Source organism: Somniosus microcephalus, chromosome 2 (assembly GCF_052327205.1).
Source record: "Somniosus microcephalus isolate GS21.2 chromosome 2, FLI_Smic_1.0, whole genome shotgun sequence".
NCBI lineage: Eukaryota > Metazoa > Chordata > Chondrichthyes > Squaliformes > Somniosidae > Somniosus > Somniosus microcephalus.
In genome coordinates, this window is record NC_140988.1 from 231,123,276 (window position 1) to 231,150,163 (window position 26,888).

General features: G+C 46.3%; 1 protein-coding gene across 1 annotated transcript in view; it reads right to left on the reverse strand.

Annotated features, from left to right (window-relative positions):
* Nucleotides 1-17,293, reverse strand: part of LOC147123265 (uncharacterized) — a 160,395-nt gene extending 143,102 nt beyond the window's left edge. Inside the window, exons 1-3 of the mRNA XM_085969947.1 lie at nucleotides 17,090-17,293; nucleotides 11,161-11,272; nucleotides 3,697-3,773 (exon numbers count right to left, since the gene is read on the reverse strand). Coding sequence (XP_085826073.1) covers nucleotides 3,697-3,773; nucleotides 11,161-11,272; nucleotides 17,090-17,243 — 343 coding nt within the window. The 5' untranslated portion in view covers nucleotides 17,244-17,293. The remainder of the gene's footprint in view (nucleotides 1-3,696; nucleotides 3,774-11,160; nucleotides 11,273-17,089) is intronic.
* Between the last annotated feature and the right edge of the window lie 9,595 nt (nucleotides 17,294-26,888).

A 26,888-nucleotide genomic window follows, 5' to 3' on the forward strand; every position in this document is an offset into this window, starting at 1 on the left:
TACCCTCTGAGTGAAGAAGTTTCTCCTCATCTCATTTTTGAAAGGGCAGCCCCTTATTCTAAGATTGTGCCCCCTAGTTCTAGTCTCACCCATCAGTGGAAACATCCTCCCCGCATCCACCCGATCAAGCCCCCTCACAATCTTATATGTTTCAATAAGATCGCCTCTCATTCTTCTGAATTCCAATGAGTAGAGGCCAAACCTACTCAACCTTTCCTCATAAGTCAACCCCCTCATCTCCGGAATCAACCGAGTGAACCTTCTCTGAACAGCCTCGAGAGCAAGTATATCTTTTCTTAAATATGGAAACCAAAACTGTACGCAGTATTCCAGGTGTGGCCTCACCAGTACCCTGTATAACTAAAGCAAGACTTCCCTGCTTTTATACTCCATCCCCCTTGCAATAAAAGCCAAGGTTCCATTGGCCTTCCTGATCACCTGCTGTACCTGCATACTAACCTTCTGTGTTTCATGCACCAGGACCCCCAGATCCCTCTGTACTGTAGCACTTTGCAGTTTCTCTCCATTTAGATAATAACTTGCTCTTTGATTTTTTCTGCCAAAGGGCATAACCTCACACTTTCCAACATTATATTCCATCTGCCAAATTTCTGCCCACTAACTTAGCCTGTCTATGTCCTTTTGCAGGTTTTTTATGTCCTCCTCACTCACTGCTTTCCCTCCCATCTTTGTATCATCGGCAAACTTGGATATGTTGCACTTGGTCCCCTCCTCCAAATTGTTAATATAGATTGTAAAGAGTTGGGGTCCCAGCACTGACCCCTGCGGAACACCACCAGTTACTGATTGCCAACCCGAGAATGAACCATTTATCCCAACTCACTGTTTTCTGTTAGATAGCCAATCTTCCACCCATGCCAGTATATTACCCCCAATCCTGTGATTTTTTATCTTGTGCAGTAATCTTTTGTGTGGCACCTTGTCAAATGCCTTTTGGAAGTCCAAATACACCACATCCACTGGTTCCCCTTTATCCACCCTGTTTGTTACGTCCTCAAAGAATTCGAGCAAATTTATCAAACATGACTTCCCCTTCATAAAACCATGCTGACTCTGTCCGATTAAATTATGCTTATCCAAATGTCCTGTTACTGTTTCCTTAATAATGGACTCCAACATTTTACCAACCACAGATGTTAGGCTAACTGGTCTATAGTTTCCAGCCTTTTGTCTACCTCCCTTTTTAAATAAGGGCGTTACATTAGCAGTTTTCCAATCTGCTGGGACCTTTCCTGAATCCAGGGAGTTTTGGAAAATTACCACCAATGCATCCGCAATCCCTACCGCTACTTCTCTCAAGACCCTAGGATGTAAGCCATCAGGTCCAGGGGATTTATCTGCCTTAAGTCCCATTATCTTACCGAGTACCATCTCCTTAGTGATTTTAATCATGTTTAGCTCCTCCCCCCATAGCCCCCTGTTTGTCCAGTGTTGGGATATTTTTAGTGTCCTCTACTGTAAAGACTGATACAAAATATTTGTTCAGCGTTTCTGCCATCTCCATGTTCCCCACTACTAATTTCCTGGTCTCGTCCTCTAAGGGACCAACATCACTTTAGCCATCCTTTTTCTTTTTATATAACTGTAGAAACTCTTGCTATCTGTTTTTATATTTTTTGCTAGTTTACTTTCATAATCTATCTTCCCTTTCTTAATTAATCTTTTAGTTATTCTTTGCTGGCTTTCAAATGCTTCCAAATCTTCTATCCTCCCACTGGATTTGGCTACTTTATATGCCCTTGTTTTCAGTCGGATACTATCCTTTATTATTTTACTTAGCCACGGATGGCTGTCTTTTCTTTTATGCCCCTTTTTCCTCAGTGGAATATATTTTTCTTGAAAGTTGTGAAATATCTCCTTGAATGTACACCACTGCTCATGTACTGTCTTACACCTTAATCTATTTTCCCAGTCCACTTTAGTCAACTCTGCTCTCATACCTTCATAGTCTCCTTTATTTAAGCTTAGTACGCTGGTTTGAGATCCAACTCTCTCACCCTCCAACTGAATTTGGAATTCAACCATGTTATGGTCACTCATTCCAAGGGGATCCTTTACTAGGACATTTTTTATTAATCCTGTCTCATTACACAGGACCAGATCTAAGATTGCCTGCCCCCTGGTTGGTTCAGTAACATACTGCTCAAGGAACCCATCCCTAATGCACTCTATGAACTCTTCCTCAAGGCTGCCCTGCCCAGTTTGATTTGTCCAGTCAATATGAAAGTTAAAATCTCCCATGATTATAGCTGTTCCCTTATTACAAGCCCCAACTATTTCCTGATTTATACTCCGACCAATAGAGTTACAACTGTTAGGAGGCCTATAGACTACGCCCACCAGTGACTTTTTCCCCTTATTATTCCTTATCTCTACCCAAACTGTTTCACTATCCTGATCCTTTGACCCAATATCATTTCTCACTATTGCAGTGATTCCATCCTTTATTAACATAGCCACCCCACCTCCCTTTCCTTCCTGTCTGTCCTTCCTAATAGTCAAATACTCCTGGATGTTTAGTTCCCAGTCATGGTCACCTTGCAGCCATGTTTCTGTAATGGCCACCAGATCATACCCATGTGTAGTTATTTTTACCGTCAACTTGTCTGGGTGCAGTGCTTGTCAGTGTTTGCAGCACCTCAATGCTGTAGAACACTGACAGCACAAATGTCAAAATAAATTTGGACATGGTCCCTTTAAGGAAATCGGCTAGTGACGCGTCATTAAATGACGTCACCAGACCTGCTTCCTCTAATTGGCTGGGAAACATGCTGGGTGGGCTTCACAAGCTCTATCAAGGTGAAATCATTTCAGACAGCGGGATGGAGCCAGCAGCGGGGTCAGGACCTGCCACCGACGTCGCCCGCCCCGACCCGCCGAGGTCAGCAAAATCACAGCCGTTAACTCTGTTTCTCTCTCCACAGATGCTGCCTGATCTGCTGAGTATTTCCAGGATTTTCTCTTTTTATTACCTGACTTCCATTGTTGGCCACATTGCTTTTTTTCCCCTTCTGTTACACTTCTTCTCAAGTGGTATGTGCTGTACTCTTTGCATCTTGTGTAGCCTGACCTCCCTGGCATGCTTCCATAGGTCCTTCTCTTTTTGCAGTTGTATCTGATAGGGGTATTTTTATTGGGGCAACCATTGGTGCAGATAGTGGTGCTGGGAGAAAAAAGACAACCTGCCTCAATTGGCACAACTAGCTCATGAGAACATAGCAGCAATAAGACAAAAAAAAGTGAAGAATTAGCTACCCTAAACTTATCTTAAAATTACTGTACTGCCATGATCTCCACCATACTGACTGCCATCTAGCAACCCTCGGCACCATTTCATATGGGCGTTCTTATATCTGATGCCAGAATTGCAGGAAATGGTATGCGGGGCCAACACACTCCAAATTGTTTAATAAAATGCAGTCCTCCCCGTTTTGACACAGGTACTCAGTATTGTGTGTTTAGCTTTTTGTGGGAGCTCAGAGTGTAGTGTACTGATACTGGCAGTATTCCAGATCCAATACCTGGCCCAGCTTAGGTATAGAGCTAAATTGAGAACAGTAGAGAAATCCAAATGCGCATGCCAATGGTGGAACTTGTATTTTTGCAAGGGTATATTTGCATCGTTGTTGAGAAAGCTTCAAAATTAGATTTTTTTTATTAAAGAATTATCTTTACCTGTTCCCAAATGCTTCTTCTGCAACTGAAGCTTATCCATTTCCTTCTTCAAACTTTCTTTATCTTCCTCTAATTTCCTTAAAAGAAAAACTCAAAGGGGATTATTTGGACATGATCCCTTTAAGGAAATCGGCTGATGACGTGTCATCAAATGACGTCACCAGACCTGCTTCCTCTAATTGGCCGGGAAACGTGCTGGGCGGGCTTAACAAGCTGTACTCAGCAAAGTGATGGAAGGTGTAATCAACAGTGCTATCAAGCGGCACTTACTCACCAATAGCCTGCTCACTGATGCCCAGATTGGGTTCCGCCAAGACCACTCGCCTCCCGACCTCATTACAGCCTTGGTCCAAACATTGACAAAGGAGCTGAATTCCAGAGGTGAGGTGAGAGTGACTGCCCTTGACATCAAAGCAGCATTTGACCGAGTGTGGCATCAAGGAGCCCTAATAAAACTGAAGTCAATGGGAATCGGGGGGAAAACTCTCCACTGGCTGGAGTCATACCTAGCACAAAGGAAGATGGTTGTGGTGATTGAAGATCAATCATCACAGCCCTAAGACATCGCTGCACGAGTTCCTCAGGGCAGTGTCCTAGGCCCAACCATCTTCAGCTGCTTCATCAATGACCTTCCCTCCAACATAAGGTCAGAAATGGGGATGTTCGCTGATGACTGCACAGTGTCCAGTGCCATTCACAACTCCTCAGATAATGAAGCAGACCATGCCCGCATGCAACAATACCTGGACGACGTTCAGGCTTGGGCTGATAAGTGGCAGGTAACATTCGTGACACAGAAGTGCCAGGCAATGACTATCTCCAACAAGCGACAGTCTAAACACTGCCCCTTGACATTCAATGGCATTACCATAGCCGAATCCCCCACCATCAACATCCTGGGAGTCACCATTGACCAGAAACTTAACTGGTCCAGCCACATAAATACTGTGGCAACAAGAGCAGGTCAGAGGCTAGGTATTCTGCGGTGAGTGCCTCACCTCCTGACTCCCCAAAGCCATTCTACCATCTACAAGGCACAAGTAAGGAGTGTGATGGAATATTCTCCACTTGCTTGGATGGGTGCAGCTCCAACAACACTCGAGAAGCTCGACACCATCCAGGACAAAGCAGCCCGCTTGATTGGCACCCCATCCACCACCTTAAACATTCACTCCCTCCACCACCGGCGTACCATGGCTGCAGTGTGTACCATCTACAAGATGCACTGTAGCAACTCGCCAAGGCTTCTTCAGCAGCACCTCCCAAACCCGCGACCTCTTCCACCTAGAAGGACAAAGGCGCATGGGAACACCACCACCTCCAAGTTCCCCTTCAAGTCACACATCATCCTGACTTAGAAGTATATCGCCGATCCTTCATCGTCGCTGGGTCAAAATCCTGGAACTCCCTACCTAACAGCACTGTGCGAGTACCTTCACCACACGGACTGCAGCGGTTCAAGAAGGCGACTCACCACCATCTTCTCAAGGGCAATTAGGGATGGGCAATAAATGCTGGCCTTACCAGCGACGCCCACATCCCATAAAAATGAATAAAAACATTTTTTTACATTTTTAGCCAAAGGTGAAAAGAGGCGCTAAATATGTGCTGTGTGAATAAGAAAAGACTGTTTCAAAGTCTGGATTTAGCACGCAATTTTTGCGCTAATTGATAATTATCCTAATTTGAACGTGCCTGCAGGCTCTGAAACCAACAAGTGTAGGTTTAGCACTCAAACGCTGATTAGATTAAATTTTCCTGGCGCTATATATGTAGCCTGCACTCACCCACTTCCACTGAAGGTATGAGTGCGATAGATGGGAGTGAAAGAATGTCTTAAGGAGCAAGAGAGAGGGCGCCCAGATTCTCCGATGCAGCACTGGAGGTCCTTGTGGAGGAGGGATGTCCTTTACCTGCGGTGGGGGTGGGGGGGGGGGGGGGAGCGGGCGTGGAAAAAGGCCACAGAGGCAGTTGATGTGCTGCATGTGGGAGATCGCCCGGGAGGTCACAGCCAGCAGCCCTGGCCCCAGGACATGGCTCCAGTGGAAAAATAAATTTAGTGACTTGACATGTGTGGTCAAGGTAAGATCCCATCTCACAAACACACTTCTCAATAACTGCACCACCACCAGCATCACAACCTCAACGCACTTCATCCATCATCTAACTATACATTGACATTCACACACCCCACAGTATTGCATCCTTGACAGGCATTACTCATACCTCAGACAAATCTCACAGCTCTTCAACCATGTGAGGCATCTCACACATACAAATACACCTGCCAATACACTCATTCACAATCACTACTCTTTGTCTTCCAGGAAAAAAACAGCAGATAACAGGCGGCAGCAGGGGAAGGTCAACCACATCTGCCTGAGATCACTCCCCTTGAGGAGGCAGTGCTGGACGTGATTGGGAGGGGAGCGGATGATGCCGTGGCCAGAGACAGAGCAAGGGGCAACTCGCCTAGAGGTATGTGGCTACTCTAGTTTCCTTGCAGATGCACAACTATTCCTGATCCCTAATCACTCCCAAGCTCCACATGGTCTCATCACACACATCCTCCTGTAGTGGCCATACACGCTGCACCCTAAGCCTTCTAGCTTTATCATTGCAGGCTCCCAGGAGAAAGATCCACCTCATCCCCCAAAGCAAGATTAAGATGAGCAACAGCCACCTCACCCCCAGAAAAAGAGGAGGAGAGCGAGGAAGAATGCACTGCATCAACGGCTCCCGACCTCATTACAGCCTCGGTCCAAACATTGATAAAGGAGCTGAATTCCAGAGGTGAGGTGAGAGTGACAAATTGATTGATAAATCTTCAATGAAGGGACTTGCTTGGTCAGTTAATGCTCCCTCTAACATAATGCTCAACGAACTTCAGAACTCCAATGTATAATTCCCATTACGCAGTTTTAAAAAGTTAATCAAAGTATAAATTATCCGGTGTGCTAATCCACTGCATCACCCAGTTCCTATAATACTGTCTAGACAAAAAAAATCCATAATATTTTGAGGTAGAATTTATCATGGGGGTTCTCCCGGTCTCCCACCGTAACTTCGGCAGAAGCCTTGGAGAAAACAACATAAACAGCCATTTACGCTGTTTCTCCAGGGTTTCCGTCGAAGTTACAGCAGGAGATCGGGAGAACCCCCGTGGAAATTCTATCCCATGGTATAACAAAACTGTTCAATGGTGGGTGAAAAGGTTCAAAAAAATATTTTAACACTACTTTGACCCAATGTTAGTGAATGATATTTATGCTTCATGGCCGGACTTCTCCAACACTCTGCTTACCAGCTTCCCCAGTTCCCTAATTCATCAACTACAAATATTCCAGAATGCTGCAGTTCAGATCTTCATTCACACTAAAGCTCATATCCTATCACCACCATCCTCACCGAACTCCACTTGCTTCCCAACTCCCAGGAAAATCACCTTAAAAACCTCATCCTTACCTTCAAATTCCTCTACATCCTCACCCCTCCCTAATTCCATGATGTTCTCCAGCCCTATGTCCATGTGCACACCATCCAGTCCTCCAACACCTGCCTTTTTTTAACTTCATTGATGGGATGTGGGCGTCGCTGGCTAGGCCTGCATTTAGTGCCCATCCCTAATTGCCCTTGAGAAGATGGTGGTGAGCCGCCTTCTTGAACCGCTGCAGTCCATATGGTGTAGGTACACCCACAATGCTGTTAGGAAGGGAGTTCCAGGATTTTGACCCAGCGACAGTGAAGGAACGGCGATACAGGTCCAAGTCAGGATGGTGTGTGGCTTGGAGGGGAACTTGTAGGTGGTGATGTTCCCGTGCGTCTGCTGCCCTTGTCCTTCTAAGTGGTAGAGGTCGCGGGTTTGGAAGGTGCTGTTGAAGGAGCTTTGGCGAGTTGCTGCAGTGCATCTTGTAGATGGTACACACTGCAGCCACAGTGCGCCGGTGGTGGAGGGAGTGAATGTTGAAGGTGGTGGATGGAGTGCCAATCAAGCGGGCTGCTTTATCCTGAATGGTGTCGAGCTTCTTGAGTGTTGTTGGAGCTGCACTCATCCAGGCAAGTGGAGAGTATTCCATCACACTCCTGACTTGTGGATGGTGGAAAGGCTTTGGGGAGTCAGGAGGTGAGACACTCGCTGCAGAATTCCCAGCCTCTGACCTGCTCTTGTAGCCACAGTATTTATATGGCTGGTCCAGTTCAGTTTCTGATCAATGGTAACCCCCAGGATGTTGATAGTGGGGGATTCAGCGATGGTAATGCCATTGACTGTCAAGGGAGATGGTTAGAGTCTCGCTTGTTGGAGATGGTCATTGCCTGGCACTTGTGTGGTGCAAATGTTACTTGGCACTTGTCAGCCCAAGTCTGAATATTGTCCAGGTCTTGCTGCATATGGACACGGACTGAGTCAGTATCTGACGAGTCTCGAATGGTGCTGAACAGTGTGCAATCATCAGCGAACATCCCCACTTCTGACCTTATGATGGAGGGAAGGTCATTGATGAAACAGCTGAAGATGGTTGGGCCTAGGACACTGCCCCGAGGAACTCCTGCAGTGATGTCATGTGATTGAGATGAATGACCTCCAACAACCACAGCAAACTTCCTTTGTGCTAGGTATGATTCCAACCAATGGAGAGTTTTCCCCTTGATTCCCATTGACTTCAGTTTTGCTAGGGCTCCTTGATGCCACATTCGATCAAATGCTGCCTTGATGTCAAGGGCAGTCACTCTCACCTCACCTCGAGTTCAGCACTTTTGTCCATGTTTGGACCAAGGCTGTAATGAGGTCAGGAGCTGAGTGGCCCTGGTGGAACCCAAACTGGGTGTCAGTTAGCAGGTTATTGCTGAGTAAGTGCCGCTTGATAGCACTGTCAACGACACCTTCCATCACTTTGCTGATGATTGAGAGTAGACTGATGGGACGGTAATTGGCCGGGTCGGATTTGTCCTGCTTTTTGTAGACAGGGCATACTTGGGCAATTTTCCACATTGCCTGGTAGATGCCAGTGTTGTAGCTGTACTGGAACAGCTTGGCTAGGGGCGCAGCTAGTTCTGGAGCACAAGTCTTCAGTACTATTGCCAGAATGTTGTCAGGGCCCATAGCCTTTGCAGTATCCAGTGTCTTCAGCCATTTCTTGACATCACGTGGAGTGAATTAAATGGGCTGAAGACTGGCATCTGTGATGCTGGGGACCTCAGGAGGAGGCCGAGATGGATCATCCACTCGGCACTTCTGGCTGAAGATAGTTGCAAATGCTTCAGCCTTGTCTTTTGCACTCACGTGCTGGGCTCCACCATCATTGAGGATGGGGATATTTTTGGAGCCTCCTCCTCCTGTTAACTGTTTAATTGTCCACCACCACTCATGACTGGATGTGGCAGGACTGCAGAACTTTGATTTGATCCGATGGTTGTGAGATCGCTTAGCTCTATCTATCGCATGTTGCTTCCATTGTTTGGCATGCAAGTAGTCCTGTATTGTAGCCTCACCAGGTTGACACCTCATTTTTCGGTATGCCTGGTGCTGTTCCCGGCATGCTCTCCTGCACTCTTCGTTAAACCAGGGTTGATCTCCCAGCTTGATGGTAATGGTAGAGTGAGAGATATGCCAGGCCATGAGGTTACAGATTGTGGTTGAATACAATTCTGCTGCTGCTGATGGCCCACAGCGCCTCATGGATGCCCAGTTTTGAGTTGCCAGATCTGTTTGAAATCTGTCCTATTTAGCATAGTGGTAGTGCCACACAACACAGTGGAGGGTATCCTCAACATGAAGACGGGACTTCGTCTCCACAAGGACTGTGCGGTGGTCACTTCCACCAATGCTGTCATGGACAGATGCATCTGCAACAGGTAGATTGGTGAGGACGAGATCAAGTAGGTTTTTCCCTCTTGTTGGTTCCCTCACCACCTGTCGCAGACCCAATCTGGCAGCTATGTCCTTTAGGACTCGGCCAGCTCGGTCAGTTGTGGTGCCACCGAGCCACTCTTGGTGATGGACATTGAAGTCCCCCACCCAGAGGACATTTTGTGCCCTTGCTACTCTCAGTGCTTCTTCCAATTGGTGTTCAACATGAAGGAGTACTGATTCATCAGCTGAGGGAGGGCGGTAGGTGGTAATTAGCAGAAGGTTTCCTTGCCCATGTTTGACTTGATGCCATGAGACCTCATGGGGTCCTGAGTCAATGTTGAGGACTCCCAGGGCTACTCCCTCCCGACTGTATACCACGGTGCCACCACCTCTGGTGGGTCTGTCCTGCCGGTGGGACAGGACATACCCAGGGATGGTGATGGTGGTGTCTGGGACATTGGTTGTAAGGTATGATTCAGTAATTATGACTATGTCAGGCTGTTGCTTGACTAGTCTGTGGGACAGCTCTCCCAATTTTGGCACAAGCCCCCAGATGTTGGTAAGGAGGACTTTGCAGGGTCGACAGGGCTGTGTTTGCCATTGTCGTTGTCGTTTCCGGTGCCGAGGTCGATGCCGGGTGGTCCGTCCAGTTTTATTCTTATTGTTTTTCGTAGCGGTTAGTTTACAACTGAGTGGCTTGCCAGGCCATTTCAGAGGGCATTAAGAGTCAACCACATTGCTGTGGGTCTGGAGTCACATGTAGGCCAGACCAGGTAAGGACGGCAGATTTCCTTCCCTAAAGGACATTAGTGAACCAGATGGGTTTTTGCAACAATCGACAATGGTATCATGGTCACCATTACTAAGACTAACATTTAATTCCAGAATTAAATTGAATTGAATTTAAATTCCACCAGCTGCCGTGGTGGGATTTGAACCCATATCCTCAGAGCATTTGACTGAGCCTCTGGCGTATTAGTCTAGTGACATAACCATTACGCCACCGCCTCCGCCATCATGTGGCCAATCCTGCAACCACCTTGTCCCTGACATCTGAAACTACCTCCAGCAGTAGCTTCAGCTTGCTACCTCCCTCCGTATCTTCAAAATGTCCTTAAGGCACTCCTCCTGTACCGTGTTTTTGCCCCCTTCTGATTCTGTTTCTCTTCTTTCCCACCTTGCCCACTTGGTGTCCATTTGCTATCCAACGCTCTTAGGCATGTCTCTGTGCGTAGTGAGCACTATAGAAATATAAGGTGTTGTAAATGAAAGAGTTGAGTTGCGTGTGGTAACTAAGGCTCCAAGCAACTAAAACTTTTCTTATGAAATGTGTTTTTTGTACTTTCATATCAACTTTCCCTCCTATTTATAACTTGTGCAACTGAATGTGGGTTTGTGCTCTTAGTAAAGAATTCTTAATCTGAGCTGTGTTGACAAAAAGAAGGTACTTAGCTCATGTACCATGGCTTGAGATGTTAGGTGAAAAGCACTGTTTAGATATAAGTTGTTGCGGGGAAAGTAACTTGTATCCAATAGTTCTACACAGTGTATCCTTACGTTATGAAGGTAATCAGGTGGCCATGATATTCAAAAAATTACTGTGCTAATCTGACCTGTGTTGTGCATGATGTTCCTTTTCCTTTACAAACTGCTCAAATCTGCGTCTGGTTAACACCTTGTCAATCAACCGTTGCTTGGGGCTTGAGTTAGCAGTTGGCTTCTCATCTGTAGGAGGAAAAAAATATATACACTGTCTTTTTTAGCTGTACATATTTTGTATAAAACACTGTAGGGTTGAATTTGCAAAAGGATTTTCCAGCTCGTCTGCCATGACGTTGCCGGAAGAGCTGTGGAAACCCTGGAAAAACAATATAGGCAGGCACGTAATCCGCCTGTAGAACTCTGCAGGTTACTATCGGAAATTGTGGGAAAGGGTCAAATTCCGAGCGCGAAAGTAGCCTGCTCATTATTAACTGCTCACCGGGCATGTGGGGTTAAAATCAATCCGTTAAGAATCTATAAACTTCCTGTATAATATGAAAAAAAAGCAATCATATTCCTTTAGGATCACAACGGGTACTCCCTATGGAGAAGTGCATAGTCACGTTCTAAGGTGAGTTAGAGCAGGGTATCTCAACCGGGGTCCGCAGTCCCCTAGGGGCCCACAAGAAGATTTCAAGGGGCCCGCAATTTAAAAAAATATCTGATTTTTTTAAATAAACAAGAAAAATACACCATCGCGTAAAGGTGGGCTCAAGCTGGGCAAACTGTCAGCTCCGGCCCCAACTCCAACTCGGACCTCTGGTTCCCCCCTCCCAAACATCTGCGAGGACAGCAGCAGCTGCCCCTGAGCCCAGGCCCCCGCTCGCTGAGAAGGGAGAGAAGCGGCAGTCGCTGAGTGCAGATCCCTCGGCTCGAGCTCAAGCTCTCCGTCCTCCGTTCTCCTCTCGCCAGGTACACGTACCCGTACGTCAGTTCCATTTCAGATTTGAAATTTTTTCCTATTTTTGTTATTCGCACAGTCGCAATTATCAATCAAATGAAGAAGGGGCAAGGAAATATGCAGCAGCTGCAAGGAGGAAAGGAGCTGCTGGGGTCAAACAACGAGTCGCTGTCTTCGTGGAGGAAGAGGAGCGGAATTTGTCAACATTAGAAAACTATTGTTGACACTTATTACCAGCAAAACTGAAACAGTTTGCAAACTGATTTAAATATTCTGCACTGTCTAATTTTCCCTGCCATTTTCTCTCCTGCTGTCTTCAAAGTGTTGACTCACACTGTAGTATAGTTACAAACCTGCCCTTTGGTACCTAACCTCATTCATTCTTCAGCAGCGAGCCTTTACCTTGAATGATAGCAGTCTTGCTCCACCAAGGAGAGCATCACAGACAGACCTGATTGTTCTCACCCAATGCTGGCCTCCAGCTAGGATTTCATCCTTCTAGGATAGTCCTGGAGTCGCCAGGAATAAAACATTAATCTGGACACTGCTGCCATCAATTTGGGAGAAAAATCATACGGCCTTAAAAAAATTGTGGTTTTTCATTTTCATTGTATAATTTTGTTTATTAGTTATTAAAATATTGGAGATGTTTGACTGACAATCAAGCAGCGAACCGGGACCAGTGCCGGGAACAGTCGGTGAGGGAGTCGGGGGCCGCGGGGGAAAGAGGGAGACTGGGGGTCAGGTGATTGGGGCTCGTGTGGAGGGAAAGAGGGAGCGGAATGGGCCTGGGGACCAGCATTTTCTGCAGTGCCGGGATAGCAGCAACAGCAATAACACGGTGAGTGGGAGTGGCACCGAGAATTTTTATACAGAAAAAATACTCGTGTTACAGGGCATCCGTGGAATTTTTATAACATGGGAGAGGGGCCTCAGAAGCAAAAAGGTTGAGAACCCCTGAGCTAGAGGATAATTGTTGTGAGAAGTTCCTCTAGAATCACAGCTTCTTGAAAACCCTGAAGCTTCTCCTCTTGGGGACAGACTAAGTTATCAAGGCCACAGAGAACAGCAATAAATGACAGTCTCTCTCTTTTTATCATACTTTTTCTTTAAAAGATTTTCATTCATGAATTGTTGCTGTTTTATGATATGGTATTAGACCCAATCATGTGCAAATGTGACACAGACTTTGCATGTGTTACAGTTTCAGGTGTGATGGAAGTGCTAGAAATTCATATAGCCCAGGAATGGGCGGTATCATTAGAAAAGTTTGAGAATTAGCGCCAGGCACTAATGCTTTACACATATAGGGTGGATAAAGGGGAACCAGTGGACGTAGTGTATTTAGACTTCCAAAAGGCATTTGACAAGGTGCCACACAAAAGATTATTGCTTAAGATAAAAAATCACGGGATTGGGGGTAATATTCTGGCATGGATAGAGGATTGGCTATCTAACAGAAGGCAGAGAGTTGGGATAAATGGTTCATTCTCAGACTGGCAATCAGTAACTAGTGGTGTTCCGCAGGGGTCAGTGCTGGGTCCCCAACTCTTTACAATCTATATTAACGATTTGGAGGAGGGGACCGAGTGTAACATATCAAAGTTTGCAGATGATACTAAGATGGGAGGGAAAGTAGTGAGTGAGGAGGACATAAAAAACCTGCAAGGGGACATAGACAGGCTAAGTAAGTGGGCAGAGATTTGGCAGATGGAATACAATACTGGAAAGTGTGAGGTTATGCACTTTGGCAGGAAAAATCATAGAGCAAGTTATTATCTTAATGGCAAGAAACTGGAAAGTACTGAAGTACAAAGGGATCTGGGGGTCCTGGTGCACGAAACTCAAAAGGTTAGTATGCAGGTGCAGCAAGTGATTAAGAAGGCCAATGGAATGTTGGCTTTCATTGCTAGGGGGATAGAATATAAAAATAGGGAGGTATTGCATCAGTTGTACAAGGTATTGGTGAGACCGCACCTGGAATACTGCGTACAGTTTTGGTGTCCATACTTAAGAAAGGACATACTTGCTCTCGAGTCAGTACAAAGAAGGTTCACTCGGTTAAGCCCGGGGATGAGGGGATGGACATATGAGGAGAGGTTGAGTAGATTGGGACTCTACTCATTGGAGTTCAGAAGAATGAGAGGCGATCTTATTGAAACATATAAGATTGTGAAGGGGGTGGATCAGGTGGATGCGGGGAGGATGTTCCCGATGATGGGTGAAACTAGAACTAGGGGGCATAGTCTTAGAATAAGGGGCTGCTCTTTCAAAACTGAGGTGAGGAGGAACTACTTCACTCAGAGGGTGGTAGGTCCATGGAATATGCTGCCCCAAAAAGCTGTAGAAGCTACATCATTACATAAATTTAAAACAGAAATAGACAGTTTCCTAGAAGTAAAGGGAATTAAGGGTTACGGGGAGCGGGCAGGAATTTGGACATGAGACTAGGTTCGGATCGGCCACGGCCCTGTGGGTAGCGGAGCGGGCCCAGGGGCCGTGTAGCCTGATCCTGCTCCTATTTCGTGTGTCTAATTCTGTTAGATTCAGGAGATGGTTCTATGATAGTGGATTGGCGGTTAGGATCAGATCAGCCATGATCTTATTGAATGGCGGAGCAGGCTCGAGGGGCCGATTGGCCTACTCCTGCTCCTATTTCTTATGTTCTTATGTTCTTATGTTCTTACACTGCATGCAAAATTCATTCTCACTGCTCAAAGAAATGATTGGGGTGCCAATTCAAGTCTTAAAGGCCTAGCTCAGTGGTGTTACACTGAAAGGGTGGACCAATATCGGGTGCAGTCTAATCGCAACTCATCATTGCCACATGCTTTTCCCAGTACTAAAACAGGAGGTTCATTGATACTGCAGCACCTCATTCTCAGCAGAGATGGCTGTGCAGCTGCCTCAGCAAGGAGAAGCACAATAAGGAGAAGGAGCTGGAGGACTGAAGCAGGTGTGCTCATGGCAGATCCACTTCAGTCGGGTGGTCAGGGTGATTGAATGCTTCAACAAATGCTACATACCACCATCTGTACCACAAGCTTCACACGCTGCCCAAAGCACCAGACCCCCAGCGCTCACCCACCAGCAATCTCTACCTACTAACACTCACACCCACATCCCACACCTTGCACACAATGACAACTATTCAACTATGGGAGGCACAAGGGTCATTAGTTATTAGAATGAATGTGATATGTGTGATATGTTTACGCATAAATTTATTAATGGTGTTTGCAATATTTTGTGGTCTCTCTCATTTCACCTTTGTGCCCAGGAGGATGCTGTGATATGGCATGACACAGGGATGGTATGATGGGTATGTGGTGAGCAAAAGGGATCTGGGGTTTAAGTCATCCTGGTGTGAGGCTGGAGATCTGTTTGGAGGAGGTGGCAAAGTTCTGTGACCACCAGCTTGGTGATGTGGAGCCGTCTAATACACTGCTCGTCGCTTAACTGAAGGTAGGAGAAGTACTGTCGGAAAACCCTTGGAGGGTAAGGCCTCCTGGTGTGAGCCCTGATGTCCCTCCTCATCCCTCTGTGCACATGTTCCTGCATTTCTCGCTGCCTACGCTCTCTCCGCCGTAGATCCTGGAGGGTGAGGTGGCATGCCAGTACAGCCCCCATTAATGTTGCCAAGTGTGGCAGTTTGAATCTTTGAACAACAAATGTAGCTACTTTGTAGTTGCCAGAAGACTGCTGATACAAAGGAAGCTTGAAATTACTCATAAGAACTGCCTACTGGGTTAAACTGACAACAAACCATTGAAATTAACCTGCCCTGACAGCTGGGAGTGATTAATGCTGATGCCTTTAAATAACGTTGCTGGAGCCGGCTTCCTGGAGCTGCATGCCAGCTCGCCCTGTTGCTGTCTGGTCGAGGTGCTAAGGTAAGTGGCGACAATGAATTTTCCAGATACGATCTGCCTGGCGTTGAAGTCCCTGGTGGTACCACGTACCGGCAGCGCAATGGGGGGACCGGATTTGCCATACATTGCTGGATTTGCCTTGCCCCGGTGCTACTGCATCAGCACCCCATTACCATCCGCTGCCGCTAACAGGAGGCACTAAGGTACCGAATTTTTTCCCCCACAGGACTTTACTATATGTATATAGGTTATCAGGATGATTTTGTTATAGGCAAAGTAATACTTTTACTTGGAACTTCATCAAGTGATCCTTAAATGATACACTGCATGCTAACACCATTGCTATACATTACCAATTTTTACTTACTACCCAGTCCAGCTTAAGCCTAGAGCATTTGGTGCTGCTCCAGAACACGTCTGTTCTCCCTACATTTAAGAAGTGTAACAGATACTGTGGCATCTGTGCATCTTTGATCATTGGTAACATGTGAAAGTCACTGGCATAATAAACTGATGGGCTGGATTTAAATAGGATCATGGGGAAGAAAGTGGGTAAAGTAATATTAACTTGTAAAATAATTTGCTGTTTCTTTAAGACTTCTTACCTACTCCTGACAATATCCAGTGACCCCCTACTAGAAGCACATATGTAGCAAGCAGGGTTATGGCATTCCAGACTCACAAATGAGGAGGTATAAGAGAGAAAAAAAATGGAAGAAAAAGTAATTGTCGGGAATTTCCTCAGAGTTGCTCTCGCTTCACCACTGTAACTTTGCCAGAAGTGCAGTGTAAATGTGATTTCCACTGCAGTTTTGGCAAAGTTACAGTGGCAAGTGGAAGCAGCTCCAAGGAAATTCACAAGCTAAAGCTTTGTAGCACCAGACATGGTCACAGATTGTTGTTACACAATCTCATCAATATATCTCCTAGTTTGTAAATGCAGTTAAATGTTTTGGCAACACGACTCTGTTAAACAACCACAACAGTTAGAGGAGCACAGATCTGTTGTGTGTCACTATTTACCTTCACCTGTTATAACTTTGGTAGAATGTCATTGGTTGCTAAATTCTTTTATGCATCTATACATTCTTTGATAAAGAAATATCCGTAACAACTTCTATAGGAAGTCAATATAAATTAAAGTAAGACACAATCAGATTTATGATTCACATGGATTAAGTTTCTCTGATTCAACTGCTATTTGATTAAACAATTATGTTAACCTACTTTGGTTTAAGACTTCTGCATAGTTTTGTCTGACTGACTCAAGAGCACAAGGTCCACACTGCATCCGAATCTCCTCTCTCAAGGTCTTTCCAGATAAGTAATTCTCAATTGGTTTTCTTCCTGTCCATTCTTTAGTGATGGATGACTGGTTCATTTCCCCAGATCTGTGCAATGATGCAGCCTGTGATGAAGGAAAAGGAATGAAGTCAATGAAACCTTGTCTGCTAAATATGCAAGGTTAAAACAAGGTTAAAAAAGTGAACTTTCTTTAACTCTGCAGAAACTATTCTGGCAAAAGCAAAACAAGAGCACATGATTAACCCCAAAAGACATGCCGCCCTCTCTAGGTCACTTAATGTGGTTCATCAGTCAGCTCATCGCTCATGCCACGTCTGCCAGTTCGATAGAGCACCTCCACCACATAGCCTACTGAAACTCCACTGGAACTGTTTAAATATAATTTCTAGCATAAACATTGCAGCTAATGCGAATCCTTGTGAAATGAAAAATAGAATTCAACAGTTGGCTTGTATAGATATTAAAAACAAATAGTGGTTAGCACTGTTGCCTCACAGCGCCAGGGACCCGGGTTCGAATCCGGCCTCGGGCGACTGTCTGTGTGGAGTTTGCACATTCTCCCCGTGTTTGCGTGGGTTTACTCCGGGTGCTCCGGTTTCCTCCCACAGTCCAAAGATGTGCAGGTTAGGTTGATTGGCTATGATAAATTGACCCTTAGTGTTAGGGGGATTAAATACGTGGGGTTACGGGGATAGGGTGGGATATGTGTTGGTGTAGGGGTTATGGGGATCGGGTGGTATATGTGTCGGTGCAGGCTCGATGGGCCGAAATGGCCTCTATCTGCACTGTGGGGTTTCTGTGATTTCTGTGAAAAGCAAAACACCTCCAGCTCTTATTGTTAGTAAAGGTTGAAAACAATTGTATAATTATACATGTGAACAAATCAGTGATTTTGCACAAGTTTGATAACACAAGAACACCAGCGGGTGAGCACCAACACTTCCAGCCATGATGATAGTTACAGAGACCAGTGTTCCATGTTTCACCTTCAGAGGCCTTAAAATTCAGATACTTGCAGCCAAAGACCAGTTAAAATTCAAGGTGCTACATGAGTCTCCCCAATAGTTAGCTAATTCAATACTTCAAGTGGCCAAATTTACACAATTTGTGATTTTCAGCCCAGTTCAGGAATTGTACAGACTACGAAGGTTCCAATATTGATCCCCAGCCTATGCTGAGTTAGCTGGGACAGTACTGGGCTGCTACAATTGGCGTTTGGACTAAAGAAGGGGGGAAAAAAAGAAAAAGTCTTCAATCTTGATTGCTATCCAGTGACTACACCTTCAGATCCATATGAGGAGGAGTTAAGTGAATCTCCTAAATCATGCAGCAGAGCAGAGCTCTGACTTGTCTTTTAATAATATTGTTATAGTTCAGGGATCCCAACTGACATTAAGTCACAGACAAGTCACAACTCCCTTCAATTGCACACCATGAAAACTGAAGCCATTGATTCCAGCCCCTCCCATTAAATCTGCTTCCTTGCAACTGATCCCCTCCAGCCATTCACTAATGCTGAACCAGACTGTACAAAAAGTTGTCATCCTTTTTGACCTAGAGCTGAGTTTCAAACTCCACATCCTATCCATCACAAAACCGCACAGTTCCAGCTCCACAACAGTGCTATCCTCCACCCCATCTCTGCTACTGAAATCCTTATCCACACTTTTGCCACCTTTAGACTTTAATTTCCCCAAGTATCTTTCTTGCTGGCCTCCCATCCTTTATACACTCTAATGTCCAAAACACAACTCTGCATATCCTGTCCCACTTAGTTTTCCTCATCCATCACTCCCATCCTCGCTGATCCACGTTAGTTCCCTGTTGCCCCAACATGTTAAATTTAACAATCTCATCCTTGTCTTCAAATCATTACACAGCCATGCCCCAGCCTATCTCTGAAACCTCCTGCATTCTTCTGGCCCCATAGTCTGGAATTCCATCCAGATAATCAAATAAGTATGGACGCTAAGCCAAAGAATCATAGAATCATACAGCATAGAAGGCGGCCATTTGGCCCGTCATGCCTGTGAAAGAGCTTTGAAAGAGCTATCCAATTTAGTCCCACATCCCAGGTTTCTCCCCGTAACCCTGCAAATTAGTCCTCTTCAAATACACGTCCAATTGCCTTTTAAATTTCCTATGGAATCTGATTCCACCACCCTTTCAGGTAGTGCGTTCCAGATCTTAACAACCCTCTGTGTGAAATCATTTCTCCTCATTTCTCCTCTAGTTCTTTTGCCAATTATTTTAAATCTATAACCTCAGGTTATCGACCCGCTTGCCAGAAGAAACAATTTCTCCCTGCTCGCTCTATCAAAGCCCCTCATAATTTTGAAAATATCTATTAGGTCTCACCTTAACCTTCTCTGCTCTAAGGACAGCAATCCCAGTAATCTCTCCACATTACTGAAGTCTCTCAATCCTGGTATCATCCTGGTAAACCTCCTCTGCACCCTTTCCAAGGCCTTTACATCCTTCCTAAAGTGTGGTGTCCAGAATTGTACACAATACTCCAGCTGAGGTCTAACCAGTGATTTGTAAAGGTTTAGCATGACCTCTTTGTTTTTGTAATCAATGCCTCTATTTATAAATCCAAATATCTCATACACTTTCTTAACTGCCGTATCAACTTGCCCTGCCACCTACAAGGATTTGTAAATATGCACCCCCAGGTCCCTCTGCTCTTGCACCCCCTCAAAATCGTGCGATTTAGATTATACTGCCTCTCCATGTTGTTCCTCCCAAAGTGCAACACTTCACACTTATCCGCATTAAATTGCATCTGCCATGTGTCAGCCCACTTCACCAGTCTGTCTATGACCTCCTGAAGTCACTACCCTGCTCACTTTTACTATGTTGCCAAGTTTTGTATCATCTGCAAACTTTGAAATTGTATTTCCTATACCCAAGTCCAGGTCATTTATATATAACAAAAAAAGCAATGGTCCTAACCCCTGGGAGACCCCACTGCACACTTCTTTCCAGTCAGAAAAACAGTTACCACCGTCCCTTTAATACCATGTGCTTCTATTTTCTGAATAAGTCTGTTATGTGTTACTTTATCAACAGCTTTTTGAAAGTTCATATATACACCTACTGCACACCTTCATCAACCCTCTCTGTTACTTCATCTAAGAACTCAATCAGGTAGTCAGACGCGATTTGCTTTTAACAAATCCATGCTGGCTGTCCCTTATTCTCCAAGTGAGAATTAATTTTGTCCTTGACAATAGTCTCTAGTAGTTTTCCCACCACTGACGTTAGACTGATTGGCCTTTAGTTACCAGGTTTATCCCTCTCCCCATTTTTGAACAGGGGTGTAACATTTGCAATCCTCCAGTTCTCTGGCAACACTTCCATATCCAAGGAGGATTGAAAGATTGTGGTCAGAGCTTCATCTATCTCCACCCTAGCTTCCCTCAGTAACCTAGGATGCAACCCACCTGGACCATGTGCCTTGTTATTAGGAATGCAAAAGCTTGGAAAAAGAGGTGGGTTTTAAGAAGGGGCTTAAAGGAGGAGAGGCAGGTGGAGAGGGATTTAGGGATGCAATTCCAGACTATGGGGCCTAGTCAGAAAGAGTCAGAGTAAGAGAAATGAAAAATTCAGGAGGGATTGTAGGGCTAGAAGAGGTTACAAAAATTGGGAAGAGCAAAACCATGAAGGGATTTAAACACGAGGACCAAAAGCAGCCAACAGGGGTTGGTGGTGGGAGTAAACCGCAGCAAGGTCTGAAAGAAAGAATGCCCATGAATTGCCATGGGGTTAAGGCATAATACATGGCTTTCTGGCCAGGAGGGCAGTTTCGCAGGATGAGCCAGTGAAAATATCATAATATGGTGCAAATGGGCTAGGAAACAGGAATAGTTAATGGAGAAAGTTAAGAGTTTTCAAAATTGAAGTTCTGCTCAAAGATACATAAAGGTAGACAGTCACATAGGCTCTGATAGCTACTGGAGTGGGATTTCCAAGCAGGGAGGAAGAGTTCTGGAAGTCTGGGTTTCCCCGAATGCCACAGAGTTTTAACTCCACAGCGTGCATGTTATTTTTAAAACAGGTTCCCCGCCAGTGTGGGAAATGCTCCGGAAGAGGCCTCTCCAGAAGATGTAGGTTTCCTGCTGTAACCTGGGTAGAGATGGCAGGGCGGGCAGGGGGAGGCACAGTGTGGTTGGGGCAGGAGCGGGTCGGTAATCGCGCGGCAGGGGTCCGATCATTTTGAGTGTGAAACAGATTTGTTTGCGGGGGGGGGGGCGCTGGTCAGCAGAGAAGCACTCCTCCTCCTGGCCCACAAGCATTGCTGGGAAAGCATTTATCTCTTCCATGCAGCAGTCCACGCCTCCCTTCAGCTGCCAGGTTTCCCGAGGCCCGGATACCCTGGCTGACCAGCATTAAAGCTGGCACACAGAAATAATCTGAGGCACGTAACCTCCTTAAAATATTTAAATAAGTGATTGCCTCCTGGGAGCAGGTTTGTCGCCCACCCCATGTCTCGCTCCGTTAAAACTGGAAGTGGGCGTGTTCGAGGTGGGTTAGCTTCAGGTTTGAGATTTTTTATATTTTAACATCCCACCCGACCCAAACCCACCTGCTTTTGGGGGTTAAAAATAGCACTATAGTGTTAGTTCACAAGCAGAACACTTAAGGGGGAATTTTAACGTGGATGAGCGCTTGGGTTTGAGTGCGAGCGGGGGGTAAAATCCTGGAAAAATACGATTGTGTAAGAAAGCCGGCTCCAACCTGCCCACTTCCACATTTCATTCCAATGCGTTAGGTTGTGTGCGCGCAACCCCCTTGGGAGAGGCGGCTGTCAATTTCAATATGTTAATCGTTCAATTCGAACAATATTGACGTGGGATTTGCAATTTAACTTTGGGTCCACAGGTTTCCTGGACTTCGTGGAACATGCCAGTGAAAGCAAGGCGAGTACACAGCAGCAATTGAGGGGGAAGAAGACATGGCACGGAAATATGCCAATAAGCATTCAGTACTCACAGCTGCTTTCCTACCAGCTTGTGTGTAAGGGTTTGTTCACAGTACATGCTGAGAGGTTACTTTACACACTTTAGAGGTGTCATCTACACTCTGGAGGTTCGGCGGTCTGATCTGCACTTTGGAGCTCTAATCTATCAGATCAGCATGAGTGCCGCTTACGCTGTGTCACTTTGGACTTCAGATGAGGACCAAGCTGATCACCAGCAGCAGCAGCTGGAACTGCACCAGCTACAGCCTGCTGCTCACAGATCTGCAGCTCCACAGGAGAGAGGGGATCAGCAGAGAGGTACAGGAGGCCATAACTAGCAGACAGGGTCTATAGGCAGAGGATAAGCTTCCTCGACATGTTAGAACACTAGTGTCTGAGAAGGCTCAGGATGTCACGTCAGGTGATGACAGACATTTGCAGCCTGCTGGAACAAAATCTGCTGCCAACTGGACCTGGTGGCCACGCTTTACCAGTGGCTGTCAAAGTCACCACCGCCCTCAACTTTTTTGCCTCTGGATCCTTCCATGGCTCTGCCAGAGACATTTGTAGGATCTTGCAGTTGGCGGCACACAAATGCATAAGACAGGTGATTGATTGCTTCTTTGCCAGGGCTGGCAACTACATCAACATTTCCTGCGATGATGCCAGTCCGTCTGAGCGGGCACTCGGGTTTGTGGCTCTGGCTGGCTTCCCACAGGTGTAGGGTGTCATCGACTGCACACATGTTGCAATTAAGGCACCCATAGATCACCCAGGAGTGTTTTGTCAACCGCAAGGGCTTCCACTCCATCGTTGTGCACCTGGTGTGCAACCACAAAAAGATTTTTATGCAGGTATGTGCAAGATTCCCGGGCAGCTGCCATGATGCTTTTGTCCTGCGGCAGTCCACCCTCCCTGACCTCTTCGTACCTCGAAGCAAAATTACCTGCTGGCTGCTCGGAGACAAGGTATACCCACTTAAAATGTGGCTGATGACACCTCTCAGACACCTGAGGAATGAGGCCCAGGAGCAATACAATGAATGCCATATGACCACCAGATGTGTCATCGAACAAGCCATCAGCATGCTGAAGATGTGCTTCAAGTGCCTGGACAGATCTGGAGGTGCCCTTCAGTACACACCGGGCAGGGTCTCCAGAATGGCCATTGTGTGCTGCACTCTGCACAACACTGCGCAACAGTGAGGTTTGAATCGGCACGAGGAACAAGGCGCAGAGCACAGAGCTTCTTTGGATAATTCCGAGGAGGAGGGGAGGATGAAGCGGAAGGTGATGCGGGCACCACCAGTGGTGCACATGCTGCCCGGGATGCCCTCATTATTGCGAGGTTCACTTAGGTTCCACCAGTGCACCCATCTAACCACCATATGCAAAAGCCACATTTGCCCCAGCCACATTTGCCCCGCCCCAATGCCACTAACACCAAGCAGTCCTGCAAATAACCAAGCCTTCCTTTCTCAGCCCCGTTCCCCCCCCCCCCACCGCCCCCCCCCCCCCACTGCTCGGCATCAATTCATGTCTTCCCATTCATCATCACACAACTGAAAAGGCCACTTGCCTGCCAGCAACCAATAATGGACAAGATGGGAAATTGGTGCAAGAATAATATTTACGTGCCTCAAATATAAAACAGAAACTTAACATTCTAACAATGTGTAAAACACCCACGTGCATACCCTTATGCAGCTACAAATCTTTACTCTTCCCTTTCCTAGCACTGCTATGTGGTGCAACCCCTGTGGCTTCAACAGAGGTAGAGACAGGCTCTTCATATCCCTGCTCGGACTGCTGAGATGCTCTTGACCAATGTCCTCTGGGTTTTGGAGCCCGTAAGGGCCCCGCCAAAGACTCCTCCACCTACACCTGTGCAGTGACAGACTCGGCCATCGGGACATGAGGCAGCCTGTGGGGCACTGACTGGAGGGGGTGGGGGGACAATGGATGAGAAGTGGAAGCGCTTTGAGCCGAGTCACCATTTCCACGTCCCCTTTCACCATCTTCTCTGTCATGGCCCAGCCGCACTTCGCTGCTAGCGATGTGCTGGAGAACACTATGCTGCGGATCAGTGGGGCGCTCAGCGGCAAAGGCTAGAGTATCATTCAACTATTTAAGGTGGCTTTCGTAGTGTGAAAGCCATTGGTAAATGTGCGCATGCATGCACTCCGGTGATTGCCATATTTGATGCTCCATGCAGGTGGCCACTCTTTCCATGGACGAAGACATCATCGCAAAGGCCTGCGACATCATGCCACTCATGCTTGATATGGACTCCTCCAATCCCTCTGCAAATGTGCACAGTGTGGCTGGAATGCCTGCCAGTACATCGTACATTCTCTGCTGCTCAAGAAGTATCCTGTTTGTCGATGGCCCCCGAGGTACAGCATCTGTGTCCAGCTGAGCAGAGCTTGGAGCGTCCTGCGCTCTCTGACATGGACTCTCCACTACTGTCCCTGACTCCACCATCTGCTCTTGTTCACTTGTGAAGTGTGAGTCACCATGTGAAACTCCAACTATCTCTCTACGTTCTCCCATCAAAGTGCAACTATCTGCGTTGTGCATCGTCTGCATAAGTCCTGTGATGATGCACCCTCAGAGGGAGTGAGCTCCTCTGAGGAGTCGTCATTGTCATGGGCGACCTGGACCACCTCCTGCTGGGCACATGAAGGTCCTGTGGGAGATAAAAGACATGAATGAGTACTGTGAAGGTAAGAGTGCTTGAAGTTATCATTATGCACATGATCATATTTCAGTGGGTGTTGACGTCATGTCAAAATGACTTGGATGAAGTGACCGAGTGTACTGTAGCCACATTTGCTCATGATACAAAGATAGGTGGGAAAGCAAGTTGTGAGGAGGACACAAAGAGTCTGCAAAGAGATATAGATAGGTTAAGTGAGTGGGCAAAAACTTGGCAGATGGAGTATAATGTGGGAAAATGTGAGGTTATCCACTTTGGTAGGAAGAATAGAAAAGCAAAATATTATTTAAATGGAGAGAGACTACAGAATGCTGCGGTACAGAGGGATCTGGGTGTCCTCGTACATGAAACACAAAAAGTTAGCATGCAGGTACAGCAAGTTATTAGGAAGGCAAATGGAATGTTGGCCTTTATTGCAAGGGGGATGGAGTATAAAAGTAGGGAACTCTTGCTACAACTGTACAGGGCGTTGGTGAGACTACACCTGGAGTACTGCGTACAACTTTGGTCACCTTATTTAAGGAGGGATAGACTTGCATTGGAGGGTGTTCAGCGAAGGTTCACTAGGTTGATTCCTGAGATGAAAGGGTTGTCTTATGAAGAAAGGTTGAGCAGGTTGAGCCTATACTCACTGGAGTTTAGAAGAATGAGAGGTGAACTTATTAAACATGTAAGATTCTGAAGGGACCTGACAGGGTAGATCCAGAGAGGATGTTTCCCCTCGTGGGGGAATCTAGAACTAGGGGGCATAGTTTCAGGATAAGGGGTCGCCCATTTAAGATGGAGATGAGGAAGAATATCTTCTCTCTTTGGTATTCTCTACCTATGGAGGCTGAGTCATTGAATATATTCAAGGCGGAGATAGACAGATATTTGACCTATTAGGGAGTCAAGGGTTATGGGGAACAGGCAGGAAAGTGGAGTTGAGGCCAAGATCAGATCAGTCATGATCTTATTGAGTGGCGGAGCAGGCTCGAGGGGCTGAATAGCCTGCTCCTATTTCTTATGTTCTTATGTAAAATGACTGAGTGTTGTAGGGCCATGTGGCTGGCTGATACTTAATTCTGTCACCAGGTAGCTGGCAGGACCCCATCTCCTATGGCCTGGCACGCCGAGACTCCGCTGATCTCCAACGCCTGCTCCTCTGCAGTTGTCAATTGAGAGATGACTGGAGGCCCACCTCTGGTTCTCTGCCTCTCCCTGGTGTTCTCTGCTCTCTTCTCCTGCAAAGAGGGAAAGAAGAGAGCTGTGAACAAGACTAAAGGCATGTGTTCACCCGATGGATGGAGGGGATTTGTTGAGGGTGACTATGAGGGATAGGCATGACATTGCATAAGGATGAAGGTGAGTGGGAGAGGTGGATGGATAGATGGATGAGAGTAAGTGCACAGACAGAGAACGATGGGTTCACCTGTAAGGTAAATTGGTGTGAGGAGTGATGTGCTGGAGTAGGCTTGACAATGCTGAGTGAGAGGGTTAGGGTGCTACGTACATCAGGATGTAGGTGAATGTGGCACTCTACTCAACTTTCCAGGCTTGCTTGGGTAATTGAACCGCTTTCTGCATTGAATCCAGACCCTGCTGCTGACCTCCTGGGCAACCTCCAACCATGCCTTCTTTGCATCACCTGCAGGCTTCTTCCTCCCATCAGTAGGGAAGAGTATCTCCCTCCAGACCCTTATCGCCACCAACAGCACATCCAGGGAGGCGTTGCTGAAGCGGGGCACAGCCTTTTACCTTCTACGGCAACACTTCTTTCTCTCTCCTTCCTGTTGCGTCCGTGTATAATAAGACACAGACTGCAGGAGAAACGGTACAACAGGTGTTTACTCAACGTGGCTCACAGTGGAACTGATCTGTACAGATTACTACTCAGTGCTATATACAGGTGTGGTCACTGCCGGTACTGCAGTATACATGAGCTGTAAAAGATAGTTCCCCTTAAAGGTACATACATTACAATTCCTCCCCTTTTAGATTAACAGTACCATAACACTCATTTAACAATTAAATATCAAACTAATTACAATTAACACTTTT